The 26,934-nt window shown below is 37.4% G+C and overlaps 3 protein-coding genes across 7 annotated transcripts in view; 2 read left to right on the top strand and 1 right to left on the bottom strand.

Annotated features, from left to right (window-relative positions):
* Positions 1-628: 628 nt before the first annotated feature.
* On the top strand, positions 629-4,070 carry LOC107085066 (serine-rich adhesin for platelets-like). The gene is made up of 2 exons (XM_015375209.1): positions 629-2,090; positions 3,952-4,070. The coding sequence occupies exon 1, from the start codon at positions 747-749 to the stop codon at positions 2,037-2,039; it is 1,293 nt and encodes a 430-aa protein (XP_015230695.1). The 5' UTR covers positions 629-746; the 3' UTR covers positions 2,040-2,090; positions 3,952-4,070.
* On the top strand, positions 2,572-5,287 carry LOC107085072. Its single transcript, XM_015375217.1, has 2 exons — positions 2,572-2,598; positions 3,952-5,287. Exons 1-2 carry the CDS (start codon positions 2,572-2,574, stop codon positions 4,708-4,710), a joined length of 786 nt encoding a protein of 261 aa, XP_015230703.1. The 3' UTR covers positions 4,711-5,287.
* Positions 5,288-8,613: 3,326 nt separating this feature from the next.
* plce1 (phospholipase C epsilon 1) overlaps positions 8,614-26,934 on the bottom strand; it is a 115,038-nt gene continuing 96,717 nt past the window's right edge. For 3 of the 5 annotated variants that reach the window (XM_015375240.1, XM_015375241.1, XM_015375244.1), the window contains 13 exons: positions 21,258-21,373; positions 20,881-20,998; positions 18,768-18,905; positions 18,262-18,552; positions 16,163-16,326; positions 15,436-15,697; positions 14,375-14,493; positions 13,947-14,075; positions 13,663-13,860; positions 13,272-13,469; positions 12,959-13,171; positions 12,242-12,353; positions 8,614-10,212 (listed from right to left, as the gene is read on the bottom strand). In XM_015375240.1, coding sequence (XP_015230726.1) covers positions 10,013-10,212; positions 12,242-12,353; positions 12,959-13,171; positions 13,272-13,469; positions 13,663-13,860; positions 13,947-14,075; positions 14,375-14,493; positions 15,436-15,697; positions 16,163-16,326; positions 18,262-18,552; positions 18,768-18,905; positions 20,881-20,998; positions 21,258-21,373 — 2,258 coding nt within the window. In that variant the 3' untranslated portion in view covers positions 8,614-10,012. Of the gene's footprint in view, positions 10,213-12,144; positions 12,354-12,958; positions 13,172-13,271; positions 13,470-13,662; positions 13,861-13,946; positions 14,076-14,374; positions 14,494-15,435; positions 15,698-16,162; positions 16,327-18,261; positions 18,553-18,767; positions 18,906-20,880; positions 20,999-21,257; positions 21,374-26,934 lie in introns of all 5 variants that reach the window. The other 2 variants (XM_015375242.1, XM_015375243.1) reach the window with 1 other exon arrangement.

The raw sequence follows: 26,934 nt of genomic DNA, 5'->3' as shown, positions 1-26,934 counted from the left end.
ATAAAAAATAAATACTATAAAATACTAGATTTGTATTTTTTTTCTTTTAGAAATGTTGTGTCTTATATGTTCAGCTCTGATTTTAATTTAAGCCATTTTTAGTAAGAGTTATGATGCTGTACAAATATTATACCCTCTAAACTTTTATCATCTAGGAAAATATTTAGAGTAAATAAATAAGAAATTATAAATAAGTTTCATTCATGCTGTAACCCCCATTCTTTTCATTTACACCCATGCCCACACCAAGGAAATAATATGGGTGTTTTGTAATTATTCATTCTGGTTTATCCGGTGGGTCCCCAACCCAGTGCAAGGGCTCTGATTTTGACCAAAATTGATCATATATATATATAATATCCAATTGTTATTGCACACAGCGTTGTTTTAGAATTTCACTATTGCATAAATGAATATCACAATGGCTTTAAATTTGCGATATATATTTTGCAGCCAAACCTTTTGTTCCCTATTTCTTTTTTAAATCTGACCAGAATATGTTGATGCCAATTATTGTATTAAGACAGAAATATAAAGTAACTCAGAGGGTGTGAAGAGTTTTGCAAAGCATTCATTGCATTAACCTTTTATATTTATTGTCACAATGACAGGTGAGGAGACAATTTCAAGGGAACAGATTAGACCCTCAAATTGGCCACCAAAATTCTCTTGCTGCGCTTCTAAGAAAGACCCCAAGATCCTCTGAAGCCGGGGGTGACAAAAAACAACAAGATGGTGGTAAAACGATGGGCTCAGGAACAGCTGGCAGGTTAAAGGCTGGAATGGGAACAACTGCGCTGCTGTCAAACATGGGCACATCAGCTCAGCCTCCAGCCTTCCACCGACCCTGGAACAAAGCCAGAGTTGGACCAATGGAAGATGGAAGAAAGGCAGAAGTCATCCATCTGGGGAATGGGAGGGCAGTGCAGTTGGAAAATAAAAGAGGAAGAAATGATGAGGCAAAAGAAAGCCGTGGAGAAAAAGAGCATAGAGCAGAATTGGGAATTTTAGGAAGAGAAAACAGAAACGGCATAGCTAAGAATTTGATGCGAAATGCAGCAGTGCAAGGAGGAGGCAACAGGGCAGAGCACAGAGGAAGGCTCCCCGGATGGGTGTCCTCTGGATGGTCCGTCAGCCTGGATGGAGACTTGGTCATCGATAGGAGCTACTTCCAGACGTCCACTGAAGCAAGAACGCCTGCTCCAGCAAAACAAAAGCCGAACGAGGCCCTCAGTCTTATCTCCTTGGCCAGAAGGCTCCAAGGGCCCACCAGGGTGGATGATAAACACTGGAGTGACAGGAGAGGCAGCAGCAGGAAGATGTATGGCTCCATAGGAGATATGAGCGTTTCAGCAGCAGTGTCTACCAGAGGAAGAATGGATAGGAGGTGGGAGGGGGGAGACGAGAGCAGGGACAGCATGACGGAGCAAAGTGACTCGGAAACAGGTAGCAGCAGCAGAGACTCTCCATCAGAGTTCAGTCTATCTGAAAGGAGCAGCCAGACCTCATCAGCAGCAGCAGAAACAGAAATCAATGAGTCAGACTCGGAGACGGAGAGAGGCGACGAAAGTCAGAAAGAGGAGAAAGTTGATTCCAATTCTAATGAGGAGTCAGGGTCAGAGAGTGAATATGAGAGAGCAGAACCGAGCAGAAAAAGGTCAAAAGGTCATAGATATGTTTCAAAAAGGAGCAAAAACTTAAGCGGGAGCACTGACCCTTTAAACTCCAGCTATCCAAGTTTTACTGCTCAGGGGCTCCAAACATCAAGGAACACACATTCCTGGAAAACATCTAGGCAAGACAGCGAAGAGCTTAGTGAGGAAGAGGAGGAAGAGGAGGGTAGTTTTAGAGTAAAAAAGTCCTCAGTCAGCAGGCGAGGTTCAGGCCACAACAAAATAATCATCAGTTCAGGTGTGATGGGTGCCTCAGACGATTTGTCCACCATCATGGAGGATACAGAGGAGGAGGAGAAAAGCAGAAGCCAAAGCAGGGGACGACGACGGGAAGAGGAAGTTACGGGAAATGAATCAGCTGTTTAAAATGCCAAACAGATGCCCCCCCCATCTTGAGAAGGAAAGGTTTGCCACCAAGTAAGGAGGCGGTGAGAAGGGCTGCTTTGGGTGTGCAGTGATTATTATCTGAGTGGAAGCTGTTGCTGTAACCTGTCCTCCATGTTTGCTGTGATTTATGCTCACATGAGCTTTGATTTCTGCTGCACTGCAGAAAATCTCCTATCTGCTATTCTTCATCTTTTATTTCCTGATAACTTCAATCTCCTTTCTCCAATCAGTCCTTTTTTTTCCTCCATGTTTTGGGTTAACATTGGTATTTGACAACCTGGCTTTCTGTTCCAAACGTTCTGCTGCTATCTGAACAAGCCTCGGCAGCAGCTGCCACAGCTCAAACATTGTTATTCACTGATCTCTCTTTGTAGCAGAGTTTTTCTTATTCGTCATCTCTTCTTCTGCGTGCGTCACTCTCCCGGGATCGGTCCGCTTTTCCTACATCTGTTATCTGCAGGGTGGAAAGATGCTGCCGCTGTAGAGAGAAACAGAACATATTCCTTCTCACATGCTATCAAGGTTAAGTGGAGAAACTGTGAGGGGTTACACTGTGTGAAAGCAGATTAGATTTATTTTTTCACAAGTCTTTTCCATCCTGGAAAATATGTGTGCAGAGAGCAGAATTAGTGGGTCTACATTTTATATGAAGCATCTTCAAAAGGATCAACTCTGTACTTTATTAACATAACAACATAAGCATCAGTTAATGATAGGCTCCTTTAAAACGCTGGTGATGAAGATGAAGTTAACACTATTTGCTTGAACTCACTTTGCAAAGACAGACGGTTCTGTTCTTGGAAAAATTTAAATTATGCAAATCTTTAAAAACTAACGAATATTCAATCTTTCGTAAAGGTTTCATGATCTCTTAAAATGTTAAATGTTTATATTCCTCATCTAATAAAATGTCTACTGCTTTGTTTTAGATGCCAAATATACCAAAACAAATGACTAATTTAGGGGAAAATGTTAACAACTAAAAATCCTTCTCGATCTTGTGCATTTAAAAAACAAAAAATCTATATAATAATTAACTCTCCTTTGGGTAATTCCTAATTTTGTCTGTTATGTGCTTCAAGGCTTCACCAGAGAAAGTTGCTTATAATTTGTAGACAGAGTTTTAATTGAAATCTAAAAGCGAGACAGAGGTGAGCTTTTACCACATAGTGTAACAAATCTTTATGTTGTAAAAATGTGTCTAATTTCCTGGACTAAACACCACTGTACAAAGAAACCAAAAACACGTATGCTGCTATCTTTATTTGTTTAAAATTCTAAAGGAATTTCCCTTCTTGTTGATTTGATGTTTTTTCCAAAATACTTCATAACTCCACTTAATTCCTGCTTTATTTCCTTGCTGCCATTTTGTTCCATACCTGACAAAGCAGCTTTTACGCCATTTTAATTTTCTGACATCTCCTCAGTTAGGCATTTTAATGAAACAATGTGAATCAGGGGTATATTAAATACAGTAGGAAAGTTTGTGCTCTGGCATGCTGCTCATATTCTCCAACAGATTAATCTTGCTTAAGAAATGTGAGTTTGTTTCCCTTCAGTATGTTTTGTTTCTTTGAAATATTTTTATAGTTATTATAGGCTGTAATTTTTCCTTTGGCCAAAGAAAGAAAAAAGAACTGATCAGCAATCAAGAGATAATGTCAAAAAATTTAAATAAAATAGAATATTGTTAATTATGTTTTTTGTTTTACCAAATTACCAAGAAACAAACCTATATATATATATATATATATATATATATATATATATATATATATATATATTTTTTTTATTAACAAGAAAAAACAAACAATAACATTTATTTATATTTTTCTCCCTCTCTCTCTGTTGTTTCAACTCTATTTTAATAGTTCTCTGTGTTTTCCCGTAGCCTGGCGGTAAAAAGCGACGGATCAAGTTGGTGGTTGACCGAGAGTACGAGACCAGCTCCACCGGTGAGGAGAGCATCCCAGAGACCCAACGTAGCCGTTTATCCTCCACACACAACAGCCACATCAACCTTAATGGAGGAATCTATGTGGCCCAGAACGGCTCCATCGTACGCACCAGACGATCTGCCAACGCATCAGGTCCTTCACAGAGCACCAGCTCCACAAAGAACAACCTAAAACCAAACTCTCCCATCTTCAGCTCACGGCTAGCTAAGCACTTTAAAAAACTGGATAAAATGGCTGCTACTTTGGAGGAGAGGGTCCCCCTGAACACCACCAGGGCCCCAGCAGGAAGTGGACGCCACACACTGAGCACTTTCCAGAGCTGCAGAAGGGCTGCGTCAGCAACGGCCCCCTCCTCTCTCTCTAACACTGACAACATGCTGAATGTGTTAAACACGCGACAATCCAGCGTATCTTTAGGGTCAACCAGCACCAACAACACAGGCCCTGAAAGCATGGTGTCTAAACCTGACGTGCTCCCAGCTGCACTAGGCATCACAGAACAGGAGGAGAATGCAGCAGACAGACACAGACCAACAGGGGGCGAGCTGGAATCAAAGGTGGATGGAAACAGCAACGTGGAGTCTGCTGTGAGAGAACCTCTGGATTGCCCGAGTGACAGAACACAATCTGATGAGGAAGAGTTGTGGATGGGCCCCTGGAACAGCCTTCACATACCCATGACCAAACTCTGAGTCCAACGCCACTGTGCTCGTTCATTATTGCCAAGACCATTCAATGTTTTCAATATTATTTCTTTTAAAACTCTGTGAAGCTAGTGGGGAAGCCCCAGTGCTGCAAATATATATATTAGTTGATTTATACTGGCAACAATTGACTTTGCATACTCTGGCACTGGTATTACATCATTTATTTGTATTGTATCTTGAGTTCAATGGGAGCTGCTGGAAAAAAACAGCAAGTACTGTGAAATTTAATGGGGCATTTTCTGCAATGTCTGTTTCAACCTCTGCATCCACTCATTTCAGCCTCTCAGAACTGCAGCGCCCTCAGAAAGTGGACCTACAGTGATTATATCCAACAACAGTGAGCATTTAACAGTGAGGGGACAAAAACTTGATTCTTCTTATTGGCCCTTTAAGCGGCTGGTGTCTGTAAGGAACTATGCTCCTTTCATTCAGGTTTACGGCCAACGGTGCAACTCATCTTTAATTAGCCTGATGCATTTCATTGACACATGCAGTCTTGTATTGTTCACACTTGCCTTTTTATTCTTGTCAAGCTGCTTGGCAAACTTATTCCAAATAAAGTTTTGATCTGTTGAAAAATGAATTTGTGGCTGCTGCTACCTGAGTGTGTTTTCTTTAGAGCCGGGAAGACGAGATATTTATATGATGTAATACAAACTCTCCTGCTGCACCTTGTCTAGAAAAAAGCATTCCTTTTAAACAGTTTAGAAATAAAATCACTAATGGTTGCTTACAGCTAAACTGCTTTAAAGATATAGAAAGATTGATGTTAAACTTCCATGTGGATGGATGGATATGAATTGATCAAAAACCATAAATTTATTGTAATTAATAAGATCAATGAGATCCTAATCGTAAAACATTACGCAGAGGCTTGCAGTTAATCTACTAAACCTTCAATGCCAAAAAAAAAAGCAAACAAGAATTTAATAAACTATACTGTAGCTTTGATATCAACTAATTATACATATACATATGTATGTATATATATATATACATATATATATATAAAAACAGTTGACTGTTTTTAGTTAGACTTGAACAAATACTGGAAGGAGTTTCCCTTTAATGTCCAGTGGGATCCAGTTAGCAGAGCCATCTCCCCTTGTAAAAGTTTCTTACGATAAAGGTGGCTGAACTTTTTAACTGTGAAACACATAATAGTGACTTGTTTCATCGGAAGTCTTAAAGAGGATCATTAACCTGCAAAATTACCAGGTTTTTAAACTGCTCATTTAATTTAATGACTGCATAATTTTGCATCAAGGAACTTAAAAGACTGAGCTGTACTTGCACTGATATTTGACACAGAGTGCTCCTTATTAAAAGGAAATTGCCCACTGGGCCACAGAATAATATTTTAAACACTCCCTGGAAGGCTTGGCTCATCTGAGCAACTATTATGGATTCAACCAAATTATCTGACTTTGTCACCGATGGCTACGTCCACTGTACAATAGTGAAGAAGATGGCAAACTAAGCTCGGCTCATTAAGCTACCAGCTGGGATATTAGTAACATACTGTTTCACTCAAACTAAGGCTAAACAATCATGTTAACTTTCAAAAATAGAACATTTTCCTCAAAATAACATCATTTAAAGGACATACATGCCCAAAAAGCACCAGAAATTGAATTATTTTAGAACATCATCGGTTAAAACAGATTTTAAAAAAGGGCAAATCAGTGACTCAACATAGTTCTGCGGAGTTTATTCTCAAATATGCTCATCTAAGTGCTTGCTTTCAAAGAGAAACATGTTTTTCTGAAGGTAAAGGTTTTTTTTTAACCGATATCAGAATCCCAACCTGCTGTAGGCAGAGCCTATGGCTATGGGATAGTGACACATGAGCACATGTGGGCCAGGAGAAGACAGAGCGACTGGTAAGTGTATTTCACAAAGTCCTGTTGTGATTTAATGTATTAATGTTAAAAAAAAACAATATATATATATATATATATATATATATATATATATATATATATATATATATATATATATATATATATAGTTGCAGAACTAACATAAACACATGCTAATATGCAGCTTCATGAAATATTTACACTTTATTCAGATTTTTCTGTGACAAATCCATCATTAACAATCATTTAGGGATTCAAGTAAATAGACATGTGCTTATGACAGGTTTTAACACAGATAGTGGTGCTAAATGATATACTGAATGTTTCATGGTAATATTGCTAAGGATGCATCACAGCCAACAATAAACAAACACATGTAATGTTCAGTAGATATAGAGTACATTAAATGTGAATACACTTTTTTCCCCCCCCATATTAATGGAAACTATAACAATAATGAACCCCTCTGCCTAACTACAGGATAACATACCACAAGAACGATCACTACGCTGAATTATTTACTCAAATAAAAATATATACAGGTCTAAATAATCGTGTGACAAGTTAAGGGGTTAGAATGCACCCGTTTTACTTACTGAAATAAATAAAAAAAACTACTTACAGGAACTTATACAGAAACATTACTGCCAACCAGGGCTTCACATTAAAATAAATAACACACAGTTCTCTCAGGTTTTTAAAAGTAAAAAACAAACCCAGAAACTTTACATTCAGATATCAGGTCTACAGGTAAAGAAGAAGGAAAGCAGGATGTGAGTGTGAAAAAAACAGATAGCTCACAGATTCTACACTAAACACTTCCTACCTGCACTGTGCACTGATAACACTTTCATCCAGGCAAGGGAAGCTGAAGGTAATGGTCGTTTGATGAAGTATTATCTTTTGCTTGACATAATGGCTTTTCTCTGTGTTTAAATTGTAATCCATAATAATAACAGCAGTCTGCCAGGATAAAGGGATTAAGGCTTCATTATCACTGACATGAAGTTGTGGTTTCTGGGATCAGTGTTCTATCTACCTTAATCACCATAAGCCTCTGGGAACAGACCTCACTTCTGCCTCCCCACTGTCAAATGATAATCAGCGCATTTGAATGAAATCAATTCTGACCAATTACAAACAACAGTTCAAGCCTAAGAGCTGAATGTATCAAAGAAATAAGGTAGAAATTAATAGAGTGAATGAGTGTGGCTTCAATATTGCACTAAAATCCAAACTAGTTTCTTGGAGCTACACTTAAAGTAAAAACTAAAGGATAAAATGTCAGAGTTTAAACTCTAAATAAATTAGTACAAAATGTCAGTCAGTAAAATGTTGGAATGTGAGTTAAAGTCGTACATGACTTCCATTTGTGCAAGCAGGAGTTTAGTCAGAGCAACTCATGGATTAAATAATGAATGCTTTGTTACATAAACATCAGTGTTTATTTGATGAGTTTATTCAGACCATGTATGTTTATTTCATGGCCATTTGAGGTTGCTTTATGCATTTTTTAACACATGGATGCTCTTCTCACTAGAAAAACAGACCCAACTGAAAATATATTGTTTATTAAAAAGTGGCTAAAACACATTAAACCTTCAATCTTAAAATAATCTTTTGGTGTGGGGTGTACTGACTATAGCTTTCGCATACCTACATCACCCTACGTCCCCCTACATCATCAATATGTAGCCTACAAAAGAACATTTAATAAATTTGAACTAAAAATAATGAGAATAAAACCTGGTTAGTCCATTAGATGAACTACCATATTATAAATTATATTTAGAGATCAGTAGAAATTCACTTTCTTTTCTTTTTATAGCAAACATAGGATTGGGGATAATTACAGAACATATATTATTTATTTTCTAATTTTACTGGAAATGAGCCATTTGAGTCAAATATAAGGAGGAGCCAAAGATAATTAGAAATTAACATAAAAAATTCAACAAAGAAATAAAGAAAAAAAAAATTTCCTTATAAGGAAAAGCTACTGATGCATAAAAAAATGGGAAAAAATGGTTCAAACTGAATCTAATTTTGCTTTTCCTTTCAAATAAAGGTCTAGTATTTCAGATTTTAAGCTCAGATGATACCTTGATATGAAGAACTTGAATTAATCTCACATTTTTCTTAAATTCTAAACAATGAAGGAAAAAAAACAGGATTAGCAATAAAGTTACACAAAACAGACAAAAATAAGAAAGAAAAGACATTCTGACCATTTAAAATAGCCAAAAAGAAATGGAAGAAAATGTGCAAAATGCTGTTAGAATAAAATCACATGAGCTGAACTTTGCATTGAAATAATGTGTAAAACTAAAAAGAAAAAAAATATTTTATTATGATCAAAATAAGACCTACAACAGATAAAAATTTTTAAAATAGTGGGGTAAAATTTTAGATCAAATTAGTGTGGATGTTGGTTCTAAATGTAGTTTCATTTCTATATAACTAAAATCTATATAATTTGAAACATGCATCAATTTTTTTCACCAAAATGATGATTAATAGGAGACGTGAGCTCTTAGATTTTTGATGCCAGTTTTGAATGTCCTTAAAATCATCTTCAAAATTAAGAGGCAGTTATGCAACATTCTTCAGCAGCAACTGGGAGACGTTTCCATAGTTACTCCTGAACAGAAACCAATATTGTACACCTATCATCCACTGTTTTAGGATGCCTCAAACGTCCTTAGTGTGGGCATGTTAGTGTTCAACAAAACGCCTCACAACTTCTATTAGTGAATAACTGCGTAAAAGTGGACAAGTCTACTGCTCTGTCTCAAACTGTGCTAATACAGCGCTACAGGCCTGAAACAGAAAGAGAAGAACTAAACAAGCCTGCTTGCCTGCCTCCTTCATAATCTCTGGAGCCATGAGAGGAAGAATAGCATTATACTTAAAACTGCCTTCATTTTAATCAGCATCCTTCTCAATCTGCTACTAGTCGCCACCGTTGGATCATCTTAATAACAAAACAACCCGGTGGATAGTCTGTTGCTTTAAATAAAGAAATAAAAATCCGTTATCCATTGAGCAGCTCATTAAGCAGATTAAACTCATACTTCTTTCTCCACTGAAAGTCCCTCAGGGTTCATTTTCCTCCTGCTCATCAGAAAAGACAGGAATAGTTTAGTGCTATTTAATGTCCCTGAAGACTGCGGTTAATAACAGCTGCCCCTGGTACTCTGGGCCCTCTAAAGTAGCCACAAACATGACTGTAAAAACAAAACGAACACAATCCGGTGGAATCCAGCTTCCTGAATCATTCAAGTGAAGAAACGCGGTTTATATCCAGTCAACATTCTTTTTAAGAATCCAGCCAGATATCAAAGACAACTCAGACACTTCTATGAAGAAAAAGGGGAAACCTCCAAGTTCACAAGTAGTCAGTGCAAGTGCTTCTCTCCCGGATCTTATTTGTGGATTTTCCAGTTCCGCAGCAGGTGAAGCTTCAAGGCTCGGAGGGTCAGAGAGCAGTTGGGAAGGTGGAAAGGTTGGAGATCTCCATTAAAGGAGGAGGCGGAGGGGGAAGAGGAGCCCTGGATCAACCTTCCGGTCTCAACCCTGCCGTCAGTCACCCAAGCCTTCAGTTCTGCAGCTGCAGAGAGATACCCTGCAGCAGACATAGCATGGATCGTATTTGTTAGCACAGAAAAAAGGAAGCATGATATGAAACAAAAAAAAAAGGTCCAACATGGATGCACCAATAAATAAACAAAAACAAACACAGCAGATGGCGACTTTTTTGATCTCACATTGGAGAAATTTACCTCTGCATTTAACCCATCCCCTTGGGGAGAAGTGGGCTGCCATCGTGGGGCGCCTAAGGAGCAATTAGGATTAAGGTATTTTGCTCAAGGACCCACAGTGGCAGCCTGTGGGAGTGGGGCTCAAACTCACAACCTCAGGATTAAAAGCTCTAGGCCATAACCACTGTGCCTCCACTCCCCCTAACATGAGGAAAAAATCTTTGCTTCAAACTTGATCTAAGAAAAGTTTTTGCGATTGGATATTAGAGAACTTTATATATAATTATGAGGTGTTAGAATAAAAATGGTTTTATTATAAAGGTTTGAATCTAGAAAGAAAATGCTAAAACAATCTGATGTTTTCCACATATGCGTTTCTTTCAGAACACAAAATCATAACAGTTGGATTTTAAAATGTTAGGGTTGTATTTTCAATGGAGCTTTTTGTTTTCAGAAAGACAATATCCTGGAGTCAAACTGCACACCATGCACTTAGTGGCACTAACATATATGTGTTAAAAGCCTTAAAATGAACAAATCTTTTAAATATAACATCACAAATAGGCCTATTTCCCTTAGCAATAAGACAACAGACTGGATGGGGATCCATTCCTATCCTGCCATCATGTAATGATGGTAAAGGAAGCAACAAATCATTGGAGCTCATTGTTAAGAGAACTGAAGCAGAGAATAGCACCTTGGGGTAAGAAAACCACCATTAGCTGTTATTGATATTTGATGCTGCAGCTTCACAAATCTGTTGATCTAGAGAGAAAAGTGGCCAAGTAATAAGTATTTTGTGTCAAATTAAGCATTTTCTGTTAATATAACCATGTTTCTAAAATAATCTAATACTCAGTGATAACAAATTAGTTGTTTTTTCAGGAAGAGGTCATTTGATTTCTATTGTAATTGTCCAATCGGTAAAAGTGTGGCCTTCGGAAAAGAAACCGACCAGTAGTGTTCCAGATTTTTTAACATGTTTATAAGTGAGAATATTTGGTCAATGTAGGTAAAAAAAAATCAATCTTACTTTAAATTCACTCTGGTCAAAGACAACTATCCCTCTTCAAATACTTAATCCATTAAAAAGGGTTAAATGTAAAATGTGATAAGCAAAGTTTAACTTAAGTTTAAAATAAGGACTAATAACTTATGTTGTTTTTTCTCCTGTTTTTTTTTTTTTTTACTGCAGTTACAGAGTTACACAAAACAGTCGATTTAAAAAAAGCCAAAAAGAAATGGAAGAAAATGTGCAAAAATGCTGTTAGAATACAATCACAAAAAAATCGATGAGCCGAACTTTGCATTGAAAAAGTGTGCAAACTAAAAAGAAAAAAAATTGTGTTTTTATTTCTGTTTTATATTTTATTGCAGTTTCCCCTTTTGTTAATCAGAGATCAAATTTAAACTTTGCTTCATACCAAACCCACTGAAAGATTGTTAAAAAGCCTTAGTAATGAAATGAAAATATGTTTGATTTAGTTCTCTAATAGCGATCTTTGGAGAATATTTTATTCCTTTACCATCATGTTCAATGTAACAAGTTTTAAACTTTTATCAATTTAAGTTATAAAAAATAAACGTTCTGATTGCTTTTATTTTGAAAGGATTGTTAGGGGTTAGGGACTGTATGTATATCTCCATTATTTACCACTGTATCCAGTAGGTTTAGAAGTTACTGTGGGCACACATGTAAGCATACTCATCATAAATCTGTAAACATTTAGCTGTTTTTTCTGTTATCACTCAGTTCTCTGTTTGTAATGTTAGATGTTACAGACAACATAAAGTACCTCTGTTGCCTCTCCATGCACAGGCAGCAGGAAAAGTGTAAGCCTCACTCCTGGAGCTCTGTCAGAGCCACACAGCATGCAGCTCGCTCCTCCTTACTCTGCGTTGGACCATCCGCTGCCATGCCCGTCGTCATGCTGCGGCTGCGACTGGTCAGCTTCTTCAGCTCGCTGGCAAAGGAAATCACTTTCTTTTTGTCTTCCCGCAACAACTGGAAGAAGAAATTTATTTATTTTAATGGCAGAATCCAAATTCAATTTTGAATCCAAATTAGACAAAGGTGAATTAACTTTTTTTCTTTGCTTATCTAATATATTAACTGATTGTATCTATTATTAACTTTGCGGACATTGACAGAAAGCACATAAGAAAGCATTTAAAGATAAGTTCAAGCTTTATTCAGCAGGTTTTATTTCCAGAGATTCACAGAAAAAGTGTCAAATGCAAAAAAAAAAGGATAAGTTAATAAATTACAGAGATAGAAAAAGGCAGACAACATGCTAAATAAAACAGCATGACAAAAAAAAGCAGAGAAAATAGAGCAGATACAGGATGATACAACAGCAGCGACAGGTTTACAACAGCAATCATTACAGGGAATCTGAACAGCATGTTAAGGCATTTCTTGCATCCTATGTTAGAACATGAAGCACATAGACAGATGCACATGCAGCGCCTGCACATTGCATCCTCCAATAAAACACCAATACTGATAAATTATAAATAAGCTTAGAATAATAAAATCATCACAAAATTAAGCTAAGAAACTAAAAAAAGTCTATTGTTCTGGAAATATGTTATGGAGTTTAGAGCTACCTGCTCTTTGAATTTAAGAATGAATTTTCCAGCACCCCTCCAGCGGTTCTGAGCTTGGTAGACGCACTCGTGGTCCAGCAGCACGCGCTGAAGGGGCTTGGTGGTGGAGGACTTCTTAGAACCGGTGTCCCTGGAAACCTCCTCCACCAACACATAATCACAGGGATTGGGATTGCACAGAATACTGTAGGAATACTTTGCCTTTGACAGGGTCTGCTCAAACAAAAAGAAACAGAATTCAGCCAAAAACATTATATAATAATCATAAAGCTGGAATCCTGGCTTAGTTTAATAATTCTCCTTGGAAGCTCACCTGCTGGATGATGTCCTGCGCTGTGCTGTACCGCGGGGCTTTGATCACGGTGTGAGGCTGTTCTGGTGAAACTTCATGGACCTGGACAAAGAACATCTCATCTTCTCCTCCACTGCCCCCACCACCTCCTGCTCCTTCTTTCCCCCCCACTGTTACCTCCTCCTCTCTCTCCAGCACTGTGTCTTTGTCATTTAGGTTCTAAAATAATAATATCAACAAGAAACAGACTTAAAAAAACAAAAAAAAACAAAGCAGCTTGACCGAGTACATTTTACATAATCGTTAGCTGAAATACTAGATTTTAATTAAGATGCAGTTTCATTAAATAAACACAAGAGGGCCTCAGTGTCTATATTGCGCAGTAAAGAAGGGGACTGATCAGATGTTGTACCTCCTCTCTTGTTTTGAGGCAGATCCTCCCCACATATCCCTCCTCGGCGTCCCAACTGCTGACCAGCCTGACCACCTCTTCCTCAGGTGCAAGGACCCGGTACTGAGCGCAGCGCTTTACCTCGCTTCTCTCCTTAAGAAGGGGCACTTTCTCCTCACACAAGAAGTACTCTAAATGGTTTCCTTCAGATGTCACAACCTGAACACATTTGAGATAGAGAAGGAAATATGAAATAACTCTTTAACTTTAGTTGCAACTGAATTCTTCATCTCTGCATGACGAACCATGTCCAGCAGCTGTTTGGCGGTGGTCTGCTCTGTGACAGAGAAGACTGTGAAGGGTTCTGGACCAGGAGCTCCATGGACCGTCACTCTATGCTGCTCAGAAACACGCTTCTCCTCTGAACTGAACAGCTGAGCAAGGAGAAACACAGGCACAGGGTAGCAGGTTAGAAAAGATCCTAACATGACATTTCTGCTTTGGTCGACACTCTCTTCACAGCAAGAGAGAGTAAAACCAGAACCACTTTTGATGTTGCTGACTGGGGCAGCAGGAGTTGCTTTTGAACGTTCATAAGCTGCAGTCTATCGCATGTTAAACTTTAATGAGAAAGTGTCATTTTAAACTCTTTGAAGTTCTCCAAATACACTTAAGCGATCAAATCTTGTTTGAAACCTCTGCAATCTCAGCACAAGACCTGAGCGAGTCTTACCAAAGATGAGGGAGTGGCGCCCCCTGTGGGACCTTCCTCAGTTCTGTGGCTGTAGATAAATAAGCTGGACACTTCAAGAGGCTCGTTATGCTGCGTTCTCAGCTGAACATGTCTGTAACCTAAAACAAAACAACAATTTTATTTGGACCCGCTCTTTTTTATATGTATAATTTCTGTAAAGGAAAAGACAAAACAGGATCCACCATAAATGTTCTTATATTTATTACTCATTCATCTTGAATGTTTGGACATGTAGTCTCATTACAACCACAAACTTTAGCGTGTTTCACAGCAGAGATGGTGCCTTCATGTTAATTCTGCTGTGCAAAAATGTAAAGTGTAAAATTTTGTATCTAGTAGAATACTATTCAAACATAAATACAAAACAGCCTTCTCCATATGTTTGTTGCATCACAGATGGTTTGAGAAACTCTTGTTGCTTAATTTTCAAATTGGAATTGTTACTCCTATTCTCCAACATTAGCCCAGTTAAGGAAGTGAGGTCATAGTTTTGTTAAACTGAGCCGTGGACCTCTAAAGCTCCTCCAGAGTTACCATCAGCCTTTTAGCTGCTTCTTTAGCTTAACTTCTCTTTGCACAGTTTCAGGTTGGGTTGTTTTCTATCTAGGTTTTTCATGCTTTGCAGGCCAATTTTTCAAATACCAGATAAAAAAAATAACCTCTGACACATTCAAAGCGTGGTATATTACATTTATAACGTAACTCTGCATTAACCTTTCAACAATTCTGTCTCTGACCATGTCTGTGTGTTTTTTCTTCCTATTCAAACTGATTATTCACTATATTAACATACTTTTAAGGCTTCAGCAAAGCTGGATTTATATTCAAATAAATAAACACAGATAAACTCCAACTATCATCTTTTCCCTACTTCCCGGTTAAATTATATTACCTGCTTCTCTGAGACATTACAACCAAACAAAACACAATCAAGTTTGTGGCTTTAACAAGAAAATATGTACAAGCTCCAGGGGTGTGAATACTTATGTAGGGAACTGTACATCTTATGTTGTTAGTTTTATAGTGTTTTTAACTCCAACCTGGTTTAAGGGCTTTCAGAGGCAGAGTTCTCTGTGCAGTAATCTGGGAGCTGTTGTTCTCCACCACGGCGAATCGCAGGAAACACATCTCCTCGAAATGCACGGTGAACTGAAAGTGCTCGCTCCACATGGGGTTGAGGGTGTTGCGATGGATGGGTTTGGTACGGAAGTGGTAGGTGTCCACTGACATTCCCAGGACGTCTACCTCGACGCATGGGCTGCCGGAGCTGCTGCCGGGACAGACGTTCTGTCCAGAAAGAAGCTGAGAGAAGCATAACAGGAGACATTTTTTATTGCACATATTTCATTGGATTCTTCATAACAGGTGGGTCTGAGATATTTAAGGTATTCCTGCTTTTACTTTTGTTCTGTTGTATCAGTGTTTATGAAATTCCAGCAAATAATACTTTATTAACTTTAGCAGGAATTTAAAAAGAGGCCAAAACTATCATCTGTAATCCAAAAAAGGCAATACAGCCAAGAGTTGTATTTGTATTTTTCTACAGGAACTGGAATTCACTATGTATAGGAAAATATGTGAGGAGATAGAAACAGACATAATGCTTGAAGAGATAAAAAAAAAACATGCTGAAAGAAAACTCTTCTGTAACATAAATCAAAATAAATCTTAAAGACTGTTGTCTTAGAGTTGGAACATGGAGAATAAAACAGCAGGAAGGAAAAGATCAATGCAGAAATGATGGTGCAGAGTGATGTTTAAACTCACAGTGAGGGAAAACACTGCCGGGCTCATTTTCTCCAGATCTCTTTCCATCGGACAGAACTGCTGATAAAGTGGACAGCTACGGTCCCAGAGCACAGCGGGCTTCAGAACATAGCCGCAGCAACCATTAGCTTCAAACAGCGCCGTGTTTAACTGCATGGGCAGGTCTGAGGAGGAAAACCAGAACTTTCAACATACAGAACCTGCAGGACTTTTCATACAAGATAGCAAAGGGGTAGGAGGAACCAACTAGAAACATAGTTTCCAGGGAAAGGCGGCAGTGTCGGCTGACTTTAGGGAGGGTGAGGGACTGGTCACAGAAACAATGTTGTCAGTATGGAAAATATTCTTAAGATGGAATGAGATTGTCTCAGTGTGTTCAATCCTGACATTCTTTCAAACTCCATTACAGAGAGATATTATTAAAGCAAATATTTAATATGATTGTGAGCTTCCATGTCACATTTATCTTCATGTAGGTAGAGGTTATGTTTAAATTAAGTTAATGTTGCCATGACGAAATAGGAAATATATAAAGGAAGAAAAAAAAACTAAAGTAAAAAGTTTATGCCCATTAAAAGATTTGTGTGTTTTTTTTTTTTTTTTAGATATTCTTAATTAAGCGTATTTCAATATTAGAAGAAAGTAAGACAATACAGAGAAACATATCGGATACACATAGAAAAAAAAACACTTAGAGCAGTAATTTTATTAAAATCGTAAAAAAAAATAAATATATATATATATATATATATATATATATATATAAATATTTTTAAATCTTTTTAATCTATCCAGAACTTTTCAAGTGGAAAAGTTAACATTTTCACCTTGTTTAATTCTGTAGAAAATATTTTTGAGGAACATTTTGCTATCCGATTATTAATCGACTTATAAAAAAAGAATTATCAACAGATTAATCGATTTGCAAAATAATCGTTGGTTGCACAACATGAAGTAGGCCAAACGATCTCAGAAAGAAACATAAGAAATGTAAACATAAGCTACCCTGCCTCTTTATATCTGGTAGAAATAAAAATATTCTGAAAAGAAAAATTAGGCCCAAGTTCCTCAGCAGACATGTTTGATGGAAGCATTTGCTTTCATGTCTAGTGAAATTAGTTATTAGAACCGCTTTCACACTGAAAACCCCAGTTTTTTTGAAACCGATTGACCATTTAACTGAAAAGTCGAGTCTAACCCTGTGCTGACGAGCTGAGCGGCCACTGTTCAACACCACTATGTGTCTGATGACAGCTTCACGCTGGGTGAGCATTTATGTCAACAGTTTTATGGAAATCTGTCAAGTAAATAATGGAGAGCAACATGGACGGGATCCAGAGTGTACTCTAACGGTGCCTGAAACCTGCCTACAAATCTTCTTGTCAGTGCTGTGCCATGTTTCTCTAATACAAGCAGGGTTGTTGGGGCTTGTTATTTATCACGGGACTGGGGCGATGTTGTGACGTACCTACGTTCCTCTCAAAATCAATACATGATTTAGTATGTAAACCCAGGTCTGGGGTTCCCACAGCATGCCAGTCAGAGCTGAGGCGATTTTAACGAGTCACTTGCCGTGTCAGTGAGCTGTTCCTACTGCTACTTAAATTTGATTTTTCTGGGGTTTAAATAGTTTTTTTTTCTGCCAGTTTAAATGGAGTATAGAGGTGACATTTTTTTCCCTCACTGCTCCATTTTCTTTATAATTGTCTAGAACTGAAAAAAATGCACAGACCTTTACTGTGATTCTTTTTCTATTTCAAATAAATGATTTGATCAAATGAGCTTCAGAGGTCCTAAGAGTCTAACGGCATTGTTTGGAAACAAGATTGTAAATGGTTTGTACTTATATGAGCCTTTTAACTGCTGGAAAACAAACTCCGAAAAAACACAAGACAACAGAGACAGAACGAAGAGGACACCCAACGCATCTAAGACCTTTAAAAGAAAGATAAGAAACAACATCTGGACCTAAAGGCTGCAAACATAAACACTTATAATCATGTAAACAAACAAATACAAACTGCATCTTGTCAAGCATGGGGCCTTGGTCATTTACTTTCTGGTTAACATTTACCCATTCAGGTAAACATTGCTCTCACCATCTGTCTGATAGTTGAGCGCCACCAGCTGAATTCCATGCAACCAGAATGGAAGCGGGTTTGGGTTGGTGGAGTCGATCCTGGTAGCAGCTGGATACGTCCTGAGGAGTTGGCACTCCGTGTGCTGGATCAGCTTCTGAGAGTAGCGCCGACACAGTCTCTTGGCTGCATTCTCGTTGACAGACGAGATGTGGTAGCACTTGGGTGTGCGGATGATGGCGCTGAGTGAGGTGGGGGGGTTGAGGACGGGGGATGTCTGTTGTTCCTCCCAACTGAGTCGTTCTGAGCCACCTGTAGAAATGACAGAGAAAACTTGTGAAATTAGAAAAAAATGGAGACTGGAGGTCTATATTTGCATATCAATAAATAATAAATGCAAAAATATTGTTTATTTGCTTTCAATTGATCAATCAAGCTTAAATGTTTTTAATTCAAAAATTATATTTTCATCTAATACTTAGTTTTTAATTCCTGTTAGATCAACAGCAGCTTTCAGCTCTGCATACTTTTTCCTGATGTGCGGCTCTGAGCGGTCACCTCCCCCGTTGTGCTACAGCGAGAAGGAGCTGTTCCAAATATGGACTTCCTGCTCTTTCCTCGATCTTTCCCTCTACCGGAGCCAGACGGAGATAATGTAGATAGACCTGTATCCAAAATGTGAAGACAAGAGGGACGTCTTTTATTAGAAGAAAAAAAAAATAAAACATAACCTTCCTTCTCCATTCATATCGGCTCTTAATAGAGGGTTAAGAACATACAATAGTGTCCACACTGGAAAAAAATCTAAATCTAGATGTATCATTTTTTCTTAAAAATAAATGCATTTGTTCTTGGATTGAGGAGGTAAAAGAGACACTTTGCCATCGGAACAGACAATTTACACTTAAAATGAGAAAACACAATTGAATTGTCTTATTTCAAGTGCATGTTGTCTAATTATCTTATTTTAAGAGTAAAAACACTAATTGCATTGGCAAACTATCTCATTTACCTACTCAAATTAAGGGTAAATACACTTAATTTAAGAAATTTTTACTTATTTCTAGATCTCCAGAATGCAGGAACTCAGAGTGTACATACATCACTGCATCACAATGATTTTTACAAATCCGTTTTCAGTCTAAAGATTAGCTTTACCCCAGGATATCAACATTGGCATCTAGGTTCCTGAAAATCTGTGAAATTTCCCACTAAACGTGAGGTTTCTAGAACATAATATAAACAAGTTTTATCCATTTTACAGCAGAATGAGTCAATTGAACTGAAGGCAGCTCTTGCTCACCATGTTTTGCTGTTTTGTTCAATAATTTTAACCTTGCACTGTACTTGGTGAAGCATAGAGCATCTCAGTGCTAAGCACACAAAACCAAAAGCTGATCTTTTTTTTTTTTTAATAACCACTGATGATCCTTATGACTCTGAGGTTGTGAAGTAGCTTTTTCATGAGTCACACTGTGACTACTGTAAGTAATCAAATGAAACTGAGCTGCTGCTTGTTTTTTTTTTTTTTTCAAACAGTTATTCATGCAGGTTGAATCATCCGTTATTTTAGCTCACTGTTGCTAATAGAAGCCAATCTAGTCAATTTTGTAATTCTTTCTGTGTCCAGATGAGTAAAGCGGATCAGGAACCTTTCAAAATAAGAGGAGGAGTGACTAAATGTATAATTGGATTCAAGACTCTGAGTGTTAAAAGTGCCACATGGCAAGATTGGATCAGATAAAGAAGTGGACATGCTGCTCTGCAGGATAAGAATATTCTTCCTCTTTCAGATATGAGTTTCTCAAAGTGAATTTTTAGTTACCTAATTTATTCTTAAACTGTGAGGAAAAGCAGAATATTTTAAATAAAACATATTTGCTTTTAATAAATGCAAATACATATTAATTCATGATTTAAATGCTTCTGCTAATTTTTTTTAGGAGCTAAGGTGGCCACACAGCATAGCACAGAAATGAGGCATCATTTTTCCTTTCCTATATCCTACTCTCTGCAAATTGTAAGCAAATGAAACACCCGTGGAAACACAAATGGGTTTATAAGGGTATATCTAACTGAAAGAAAAAAGAAAAGAGACAGAGAAGGAGATACTTTAGACGTGAAAGAACCGATAAGGCTTTATATTTAAGCACAAAGAGAAATACTTCAGATAAACTACAGCAAGGAATGCAGACAGATTCCTTGGAATAATAAAAGTACCATCATGAGAGCTTAAACCAAAGCAAAGCGTTGTGATCTGAAGAACTGACGATGTTCAAATGTAATTGAAGTTGAACTCTTGAGTCATGAAGGAGCAAATGAAGGGTAAGAGCGGATAAGAGCTCAGGATTCCAGTTGATATTCAATGCATTTTAAAAAAAACGCTGCATAATTAACTGTCATGGTGTAATATTCTTTAGAAAACTATAGCATAATAAACCAAAGCAAAAGCATGAAAACCTACAAAAAAAATAAGAATCAAGACAGAATTATTATTCTTTATTGTTCCCTCTGTGGGAAAATTTAAATATAAAAGGAGAAGGAAAACCATAACAGGAAAATGTAGAATGGAACTAAAATAGAAAGTTACTGAAGTTTAATCTCATTCTGGTGTAGGAAAAGTATAAAGTAAAACCCTACCAGGAAACTTTACAGCCTGGCAGTAGATGATGAGGTCAGAGAGCTCCTGGGCAATCTGTCTGCTCTCCTTCTTGTTCTGAGGAAGGTAAAACTCCTCACCCAGCTCCATGTCAAAAACCTGCAGGTTCAGATACACACATTTAAGAATGCAGAAGATAAAGTCCACACAAAAAGCAGACACAGCTAGGATGATACTAAAATGAATCTAAATTAGGCCAATAAGCAATAGAAACTTAATTTCTTGGCTAAAACTCTTTATCATTTTTAGTTTTCACACTGCACCAGAACAAGGAAAAAAAATTATATCAAAAAGTAACAGTAATTGATATTTCCTCCTCCAAAGGAATAAAGTTGGTTTATTACTTTAGGTTCCTAACCTTTCCTTTGCTCTGAATCATGTCTGTTTTCTTTATCCTCTTCGGCAATTCGTCAACACTTTGCTCCTCTTTGTCTGCCGGGCTCTTAGAGTCTGGTTTGTCATCCAGGATGTTATCTGTACAATAAAATACATCAGCAGAGAAATGAAACCTATTCAAATTTAGCGTTTTCAGACTTTTACGGCCGTTCTTTAAGCAAATAAATACATGTCTTAATCTTAGCATTTATTAATTTGTTATAAGCAGCACAAAACAAATGTTTGACATGATGAGTCGAACAAATGTGGACGATCACATGAAAATTGACTATTTGAAGGACTGAGACATACCTGAGATGCCCTTCTTTCTTATTAGAAACAGCATCTACACCTACTGGGCTTACATGTGTAGGTATGAAGTTGTAGGTAAAGCTCAATATATTAATAGCACCTTCAGCAGATTTCTTTAAGTTATAACCTGAAGGTAAAGCAGCACAGCAGGCATAGCTGGGTTTATCTGAAGCGGGAACACGAAAGCTTCCTTTACAAAACACTTCAAGTATAGCATCAATTTTAATGTTGCATCCCTCCACCCTGTTATTCTAGGCAGCCAAATTTATTTTTTGAAAATTCAACGTGAAATAAATTAGTGGTGTCTTTCTGCATGGAGTTTGCATGTTCTCCCTGAGCATGCGTGGGTTCTCTCCGGGTACTCTGGCTTCCTCCCACAGTCCAAAAACATGACTGTTAGGTTGATTGGCTTCTCTAAATTGTCCTTAGGTGGGAGTGTGTGTGTGAATGGTTGTTTGTCTCTGTGTTGCCCTGCGATGGACTGGCGAACTGTCCAGGGTGTAGCCCGCCTCTCGCTCATTGACTGCTGGAGATAGGCACCAGCACCCCTTGCGACCCCACTCGGGACAAGCGTGTAAGAAAATGGATGGATGGATGGATAAATTAGTGGTGGGCATAAATTGATTTTATCAATCCAGAATAATCTCACTGTTATCATGGAATTAATCTAGATTAATCTAGATTAAAGTCGCTCTTTAAATTTTTCTCAAAGGCATTCATGATGTGTGTGTGTGCTACCTCCAGAATTTAAGTTTAACTGTAAAATCACACGTAATTCCGTCTATTTCATTAATATTTTGACAAATTTATAAATACTTTTTTTGCTTTTTTGTTACTGTGTTTTGCTCCAAAAAAAATAGTGTCCCACTTCCAACTGTAGATGATCCACTTTAACAATATAGTCTCAAATATAAAAAGCCAAATGGTTCAATGACACGTGATTTCTGACACATACAGTAGACAACACGTGTTTAACACGTGTTGTTTGCATGTTGTTAATGTGTTTTCTTCGCCTTTCAATCTGTCACATGTAGTTTACACATTGAGAGTGCATTGAGAATGCGTTAATCACGCGTCGACTACACGTCAAGTACGCATTGACAAGTCAAATACATGTTGATTACATGTTGAATTCATGTGAGTTTGAGCCATTCAGCCACTTATCCAATTTGAGCCGGTGGTTGCAGCTTATTTCCCATTGGTTGCCAAGTAGTAGGGTATGGCAGGCAATTTTGACATTTATTAGCTTGACTGAATATGTAATCCAGATATCTCAAATGCATTTCTTCCTAGTCAATATGAGCATTTCAGATATCTAAACATGTTATTGCCTTTAACGCAGCCCACACATAGAAAATATAAAAAGATAAAAATATCTTCTGTTTCTGATTTGATACATTATATGTTTCAGATAATTAAGTGATTTTTTTTTAATGTACACACAGAGATTGCCTGGATCAACACAAAATGGCATTTATAATGATTTACTTTTTTAGGGTAGAATTTGATCCAAACGAAAGATTTCCAAATTAATTCCCCTTAATTAAGCAATATTCTGGGAAGCTGAGTTTAATTTCAAGAACGATATGAAGTAGGCTGAAAAGAGTTAAACAAAACAGGCCATGGCCTGGTCTTAAAAAGGAAGACAATCCCGGCAACTTAAGAAAGACACTTCTAAGGCTCTGGGACTCCAATGAATCACAGTTCACATAACAAGGACATAAAACCAAGGAATATTCCCGGCAGCGGCTCCAAGAGTGAATTAATGACTCATCCAGAAGTTCACACAGGAACCAAGAAAAAGTCTTCAGCAGTGAAAGCAGCCAAGACCAAATTTACTGGTCAAGAAGCAGGGGAATGTTTTGTTTTTTGTTTTATCACATTTATCTATCATCCTCAAAACAACTTTTGGGGATTCTTGAGTAAAATATTATTTGGACTGAAGTAACTTCAAACCTTCTGGAAGGTTCCATTAGATCTGGCATAAAACTAACACAGAATTGCAGAAACAAAACATTTTATTAGCAATCACACATGTTGCAGGTAATGTGTTAGTCTGGGGGTGTTTTGTTGCTAAACTACCTGCTACTTTCAGAAAATCCAGTAAAATGAGTATATCCTGCCATCGGTTCGTGAATGTAAGCTGAATCCCATTGATTTATAAAGCATTATTATAGAACTTCAAAAGGCTGACATTAAAATGGCTAAATACACTAAATCAGATTTTGGGACGACCTAGTTAAACTTCATGTTGCAGTTCAGTTCGAATGCTGTGGTATGAGCTTGACGGGAAAGGTTTTCTGCAAGGCAAAGGATTTCTCCCAAATCAAGAGCTTTAGAGGTAATTTAATATTATTATTTAAATGGAGACGATTTGAAAAATCTTTTCCTTATCAAACTAAATTCTTTGAAATCTACCTTTTTATTTCTTCAGTTTATTTGGGAGTATTCTGGAGATCTAAAACATTTAATGTGACAGAAAAAAAGAAGAGTTTATAAGCATTATAAGCATTTCTGAAGCAGAAGCTCATTTTAATGCCTGATTGAAAACAAACATTTAAAACTGTAAACTCTTAATTGTAAACGGAAGTAAGAGCAGTAGTCTCTGACACATAAATAAAAGCAAAAACTTTAACAAAACATTAAATCTTTGGAGAACTTTTATGTAGAAAAATATAATTTCCAACTTTTGGAATGTTCTTTAAAAAAAGAAGGTTCGCAAACAATATATATTCATTATCAGACTCCAGATAGAAGCCGGAAGTCTGGGCCAAAGTGTAACAAAAAGAGCTACCATTCAATCAGAAATCATGGTAACTCGCCAAACTACAGCATGCTTTTGGATATCCAACTCATATGAGTACTAAATTCTATAATATAAAAAGAGACGGTGAAATATTATTTACTTGACAAAGTCAAATTTACTGGTAAATATTTCTGAGCAAGTGTTGCAAAAAAAAAGTCTACTAAGGCTCTACGAGGGGTTTATCAGACAGGGATGAGCAGGGAATAGCAAAGGGCAGGGCTGGGGCTGGGACCAGGAAAGGGTAGTTTCCCCTGGTTTGTTGTTCAGTGCAGGGGCAAAGCAGGGCCTGAGAAACCAGATGGCTTTGTTTTGTTTCCTTGATGAGTTTGCCCAGTCGCTGGTGAGGTCAAACAAAGTATGGAGGAAAGGAGGAAGGGGGATCTTATTTTTGTGAGGCAACAAATAACTTTACAGAGGACACTAATTCTTAGGCAGTTGGTGTAAAGTGTTATAGATAAAAATCCAATTTTAATCGCATTTACATCTTCAGGACCAATCAGTACAGACGTGCACAGCAGATTCCTGCAAATAACTTCATTTAGACTGTTTTCTGCAAGAATACGGATACATTTCACATTAGCAGACAAAACAGAGACTTAAAGAAACATGAAGAAATCTTAGATCAATGGTTGATAAAACAAAGTGTCAGATTTCTTTCTAGTGTTCACATATATTTGATCTGATATAGATACAAGCTTAAAAAAGTAAAGATTAAGCATAATGATTGAAATGTTCATAAACTACACACTGGTTGCAGGGTAGCGGTAATAAAAATTAAAACATCTAAGTTTTCTGTAAGCTGAGGCGTGTAAAATTCTACAGATAATGGGTTTCTCATGAGGGCAAGTTTGCAAACAGTTAAGTTTTTTGTTTTTATTTTGTCAAAAATCATATGTAATAAAGAAAAAGTCACAATGAAACAGAATAAAGTTTTGCGTGCCGGGAACATGCTAGAGAGCTACGTTCAGCAGAGCAGCAACTCGATCTGCTAAAGCTGACAGCAAGCAGTGACAGCAACAATCACTAATGCACTCCTTCACACTCCTGTTTCATCTAAAATCATTCTGCAGTGGTATAAAAGCGCAGAGAGCCCGTTAACACCAAATTATCATGGTATCATGTTAAAACACACAGAGTCTCTATCAGAATGGAGTTTTAATGCAGCCATTGTTCTGTTAAGCCCCTTTAACCTTTTCCAACTTTGCCAAATAACAGTAAAACTCAGTGCATTTAATTGGGATTTAATATGATAGACCACAAAAAGTAGTGCAAAATGTTTAATTGAAAGGAAAAATTACATGATAAAAAAATGCTTTTGAAAAACAAAATATTCAAACTGAGGACTCCATTTGAAATCAGCCTCCTTTAGTCTCATCCCTAAAGAGAATCCAGTGCTACAATCCGCCCTTAAAAGAGTCAGCCAATTAACTATAAGTGCAAGTAGAGCTGTTCTCTAAAGTCCTCCTCAGGAGAACACTTGGTGGTATATCTATACCTTATGGACAAAGGACATTCTTTGGAGGGCAAAGAAGATAGGTGGTTTGAGAGGGGCGTGAAGGAAGCCATCTATGTTAAGAAAGAAAAACCAACCGTAAACAGAAGGGGGGGACTGAGATTTTAGCTTTCAAAAACCTTCAATGCAGAGATAGAGTTAATTCCTTCCTGCTATCATCACAACCCCCACCCAATTACAGGGAAACAGAACACCTCGCCTTGTTAGCTAGGCCAACAATTCTCTCTAGCGACACTCCCTTCCAGAGACATAGACAGCTATCTGGTATTGCAGGGTAACACGGAACCCAACGACCCCCATTCCTAAGAGGTGGTCCGATTGGTTCAATTTGCTTGTTTTCTAAGCCAAAACAATGCTTTGTTTTTATTCCACTCTATAAAGCCTCAAACTCAACACTAATTCTTACATTTTGAATTGAAAAAGCTTCCTGGATGGGAAGCAAAACATCTTCAAACTTGGAAACAAAGTCCAGTGGATAGGTTTTTTTTTATTTTTTGGAATGTAATTATATCCATCTTTATATCAACTATGACTACCTTCCCTTTCAATAGCATCACACCGCCACTATCGTGTTTTATTGTTTCGCAGAATGTAGACATATTTTTTTTTTTGGTACCATCTGAACAAAGCACCTATTTCCACATGTTTAGAGAGTCTATCTAGTGGGAAACAAGATAATTTCTTTAAACAGTTGATTTCTTATTGCTACCTTTTCATTAAGGCGTAAGTTTAAGAATGTTTGACTAATCAAACTGTTATGGATCTCTAACCATGGAACTCAAGGCTACTCGTCTCACCAAGCTTGTATGTTTAGAAAGAAGGCCATGTTGGGTGTCCTGAAGCTGTTTCATACATTTACATTTAACACAGCTTTGTAAGATGTTCAAAGCTTCTGATGTTATATAACCTAAACCACAACTTTCTTCCTGACCTCTCTAATGTGTCCTTGGTCTTAGTCGAAGGTTATGTGTTTGTAGTTCTAATGTGACAAAATTGGAAAAAATGTTTAAGGGATACAGTACAACTCTT

The sequence above is a fragment of the Cyprinodon variegatus genome, unplaced genomic scaffold (genome assembly GCF_000732505.1).
Source record: "Cyprinodon variegatus isolate N-32 unplaced genomic scaffold, C_variegatus-1.0 Scaffold115, whole genome shotgun sequence".
In the NCBI taxonomy this organism is placed as follows: Eukaryota; Metazoa; Chordata; class Actinopteri; order Cyprinodontiformes; family Cyprinodontidae; genus Cyprinodon; species Cyprinodon variegatus.
Note: the sequence above shows the minus strand (reverse complement) of the source record. Positions and strands in the feature narration are given on the sequence as shown.

Bases quoted from the DNA above. Each gene is read 5' to 3' on its own strand.
- LOC107085066 (XM_015375209.1), top strand. From the start codon at position 747: ATGGGCTCAGGAACAGCTGGCAGGTTAAAGGCTGGAATGGGAACAACT.
- LOC107085072 (XM_015375217.1), top strand. From the start codon at position 2,572: ATGCTATCAAGGTTAAGTGGAGAAACT. The intron at 2,599-3,951 runs GTGAGGGGTTAC...GTTTTCCCGTAG, and splicing joins CAAGGTTAAGTGGAGAAACT to CCTGGCGGTAAAAAGCGACG.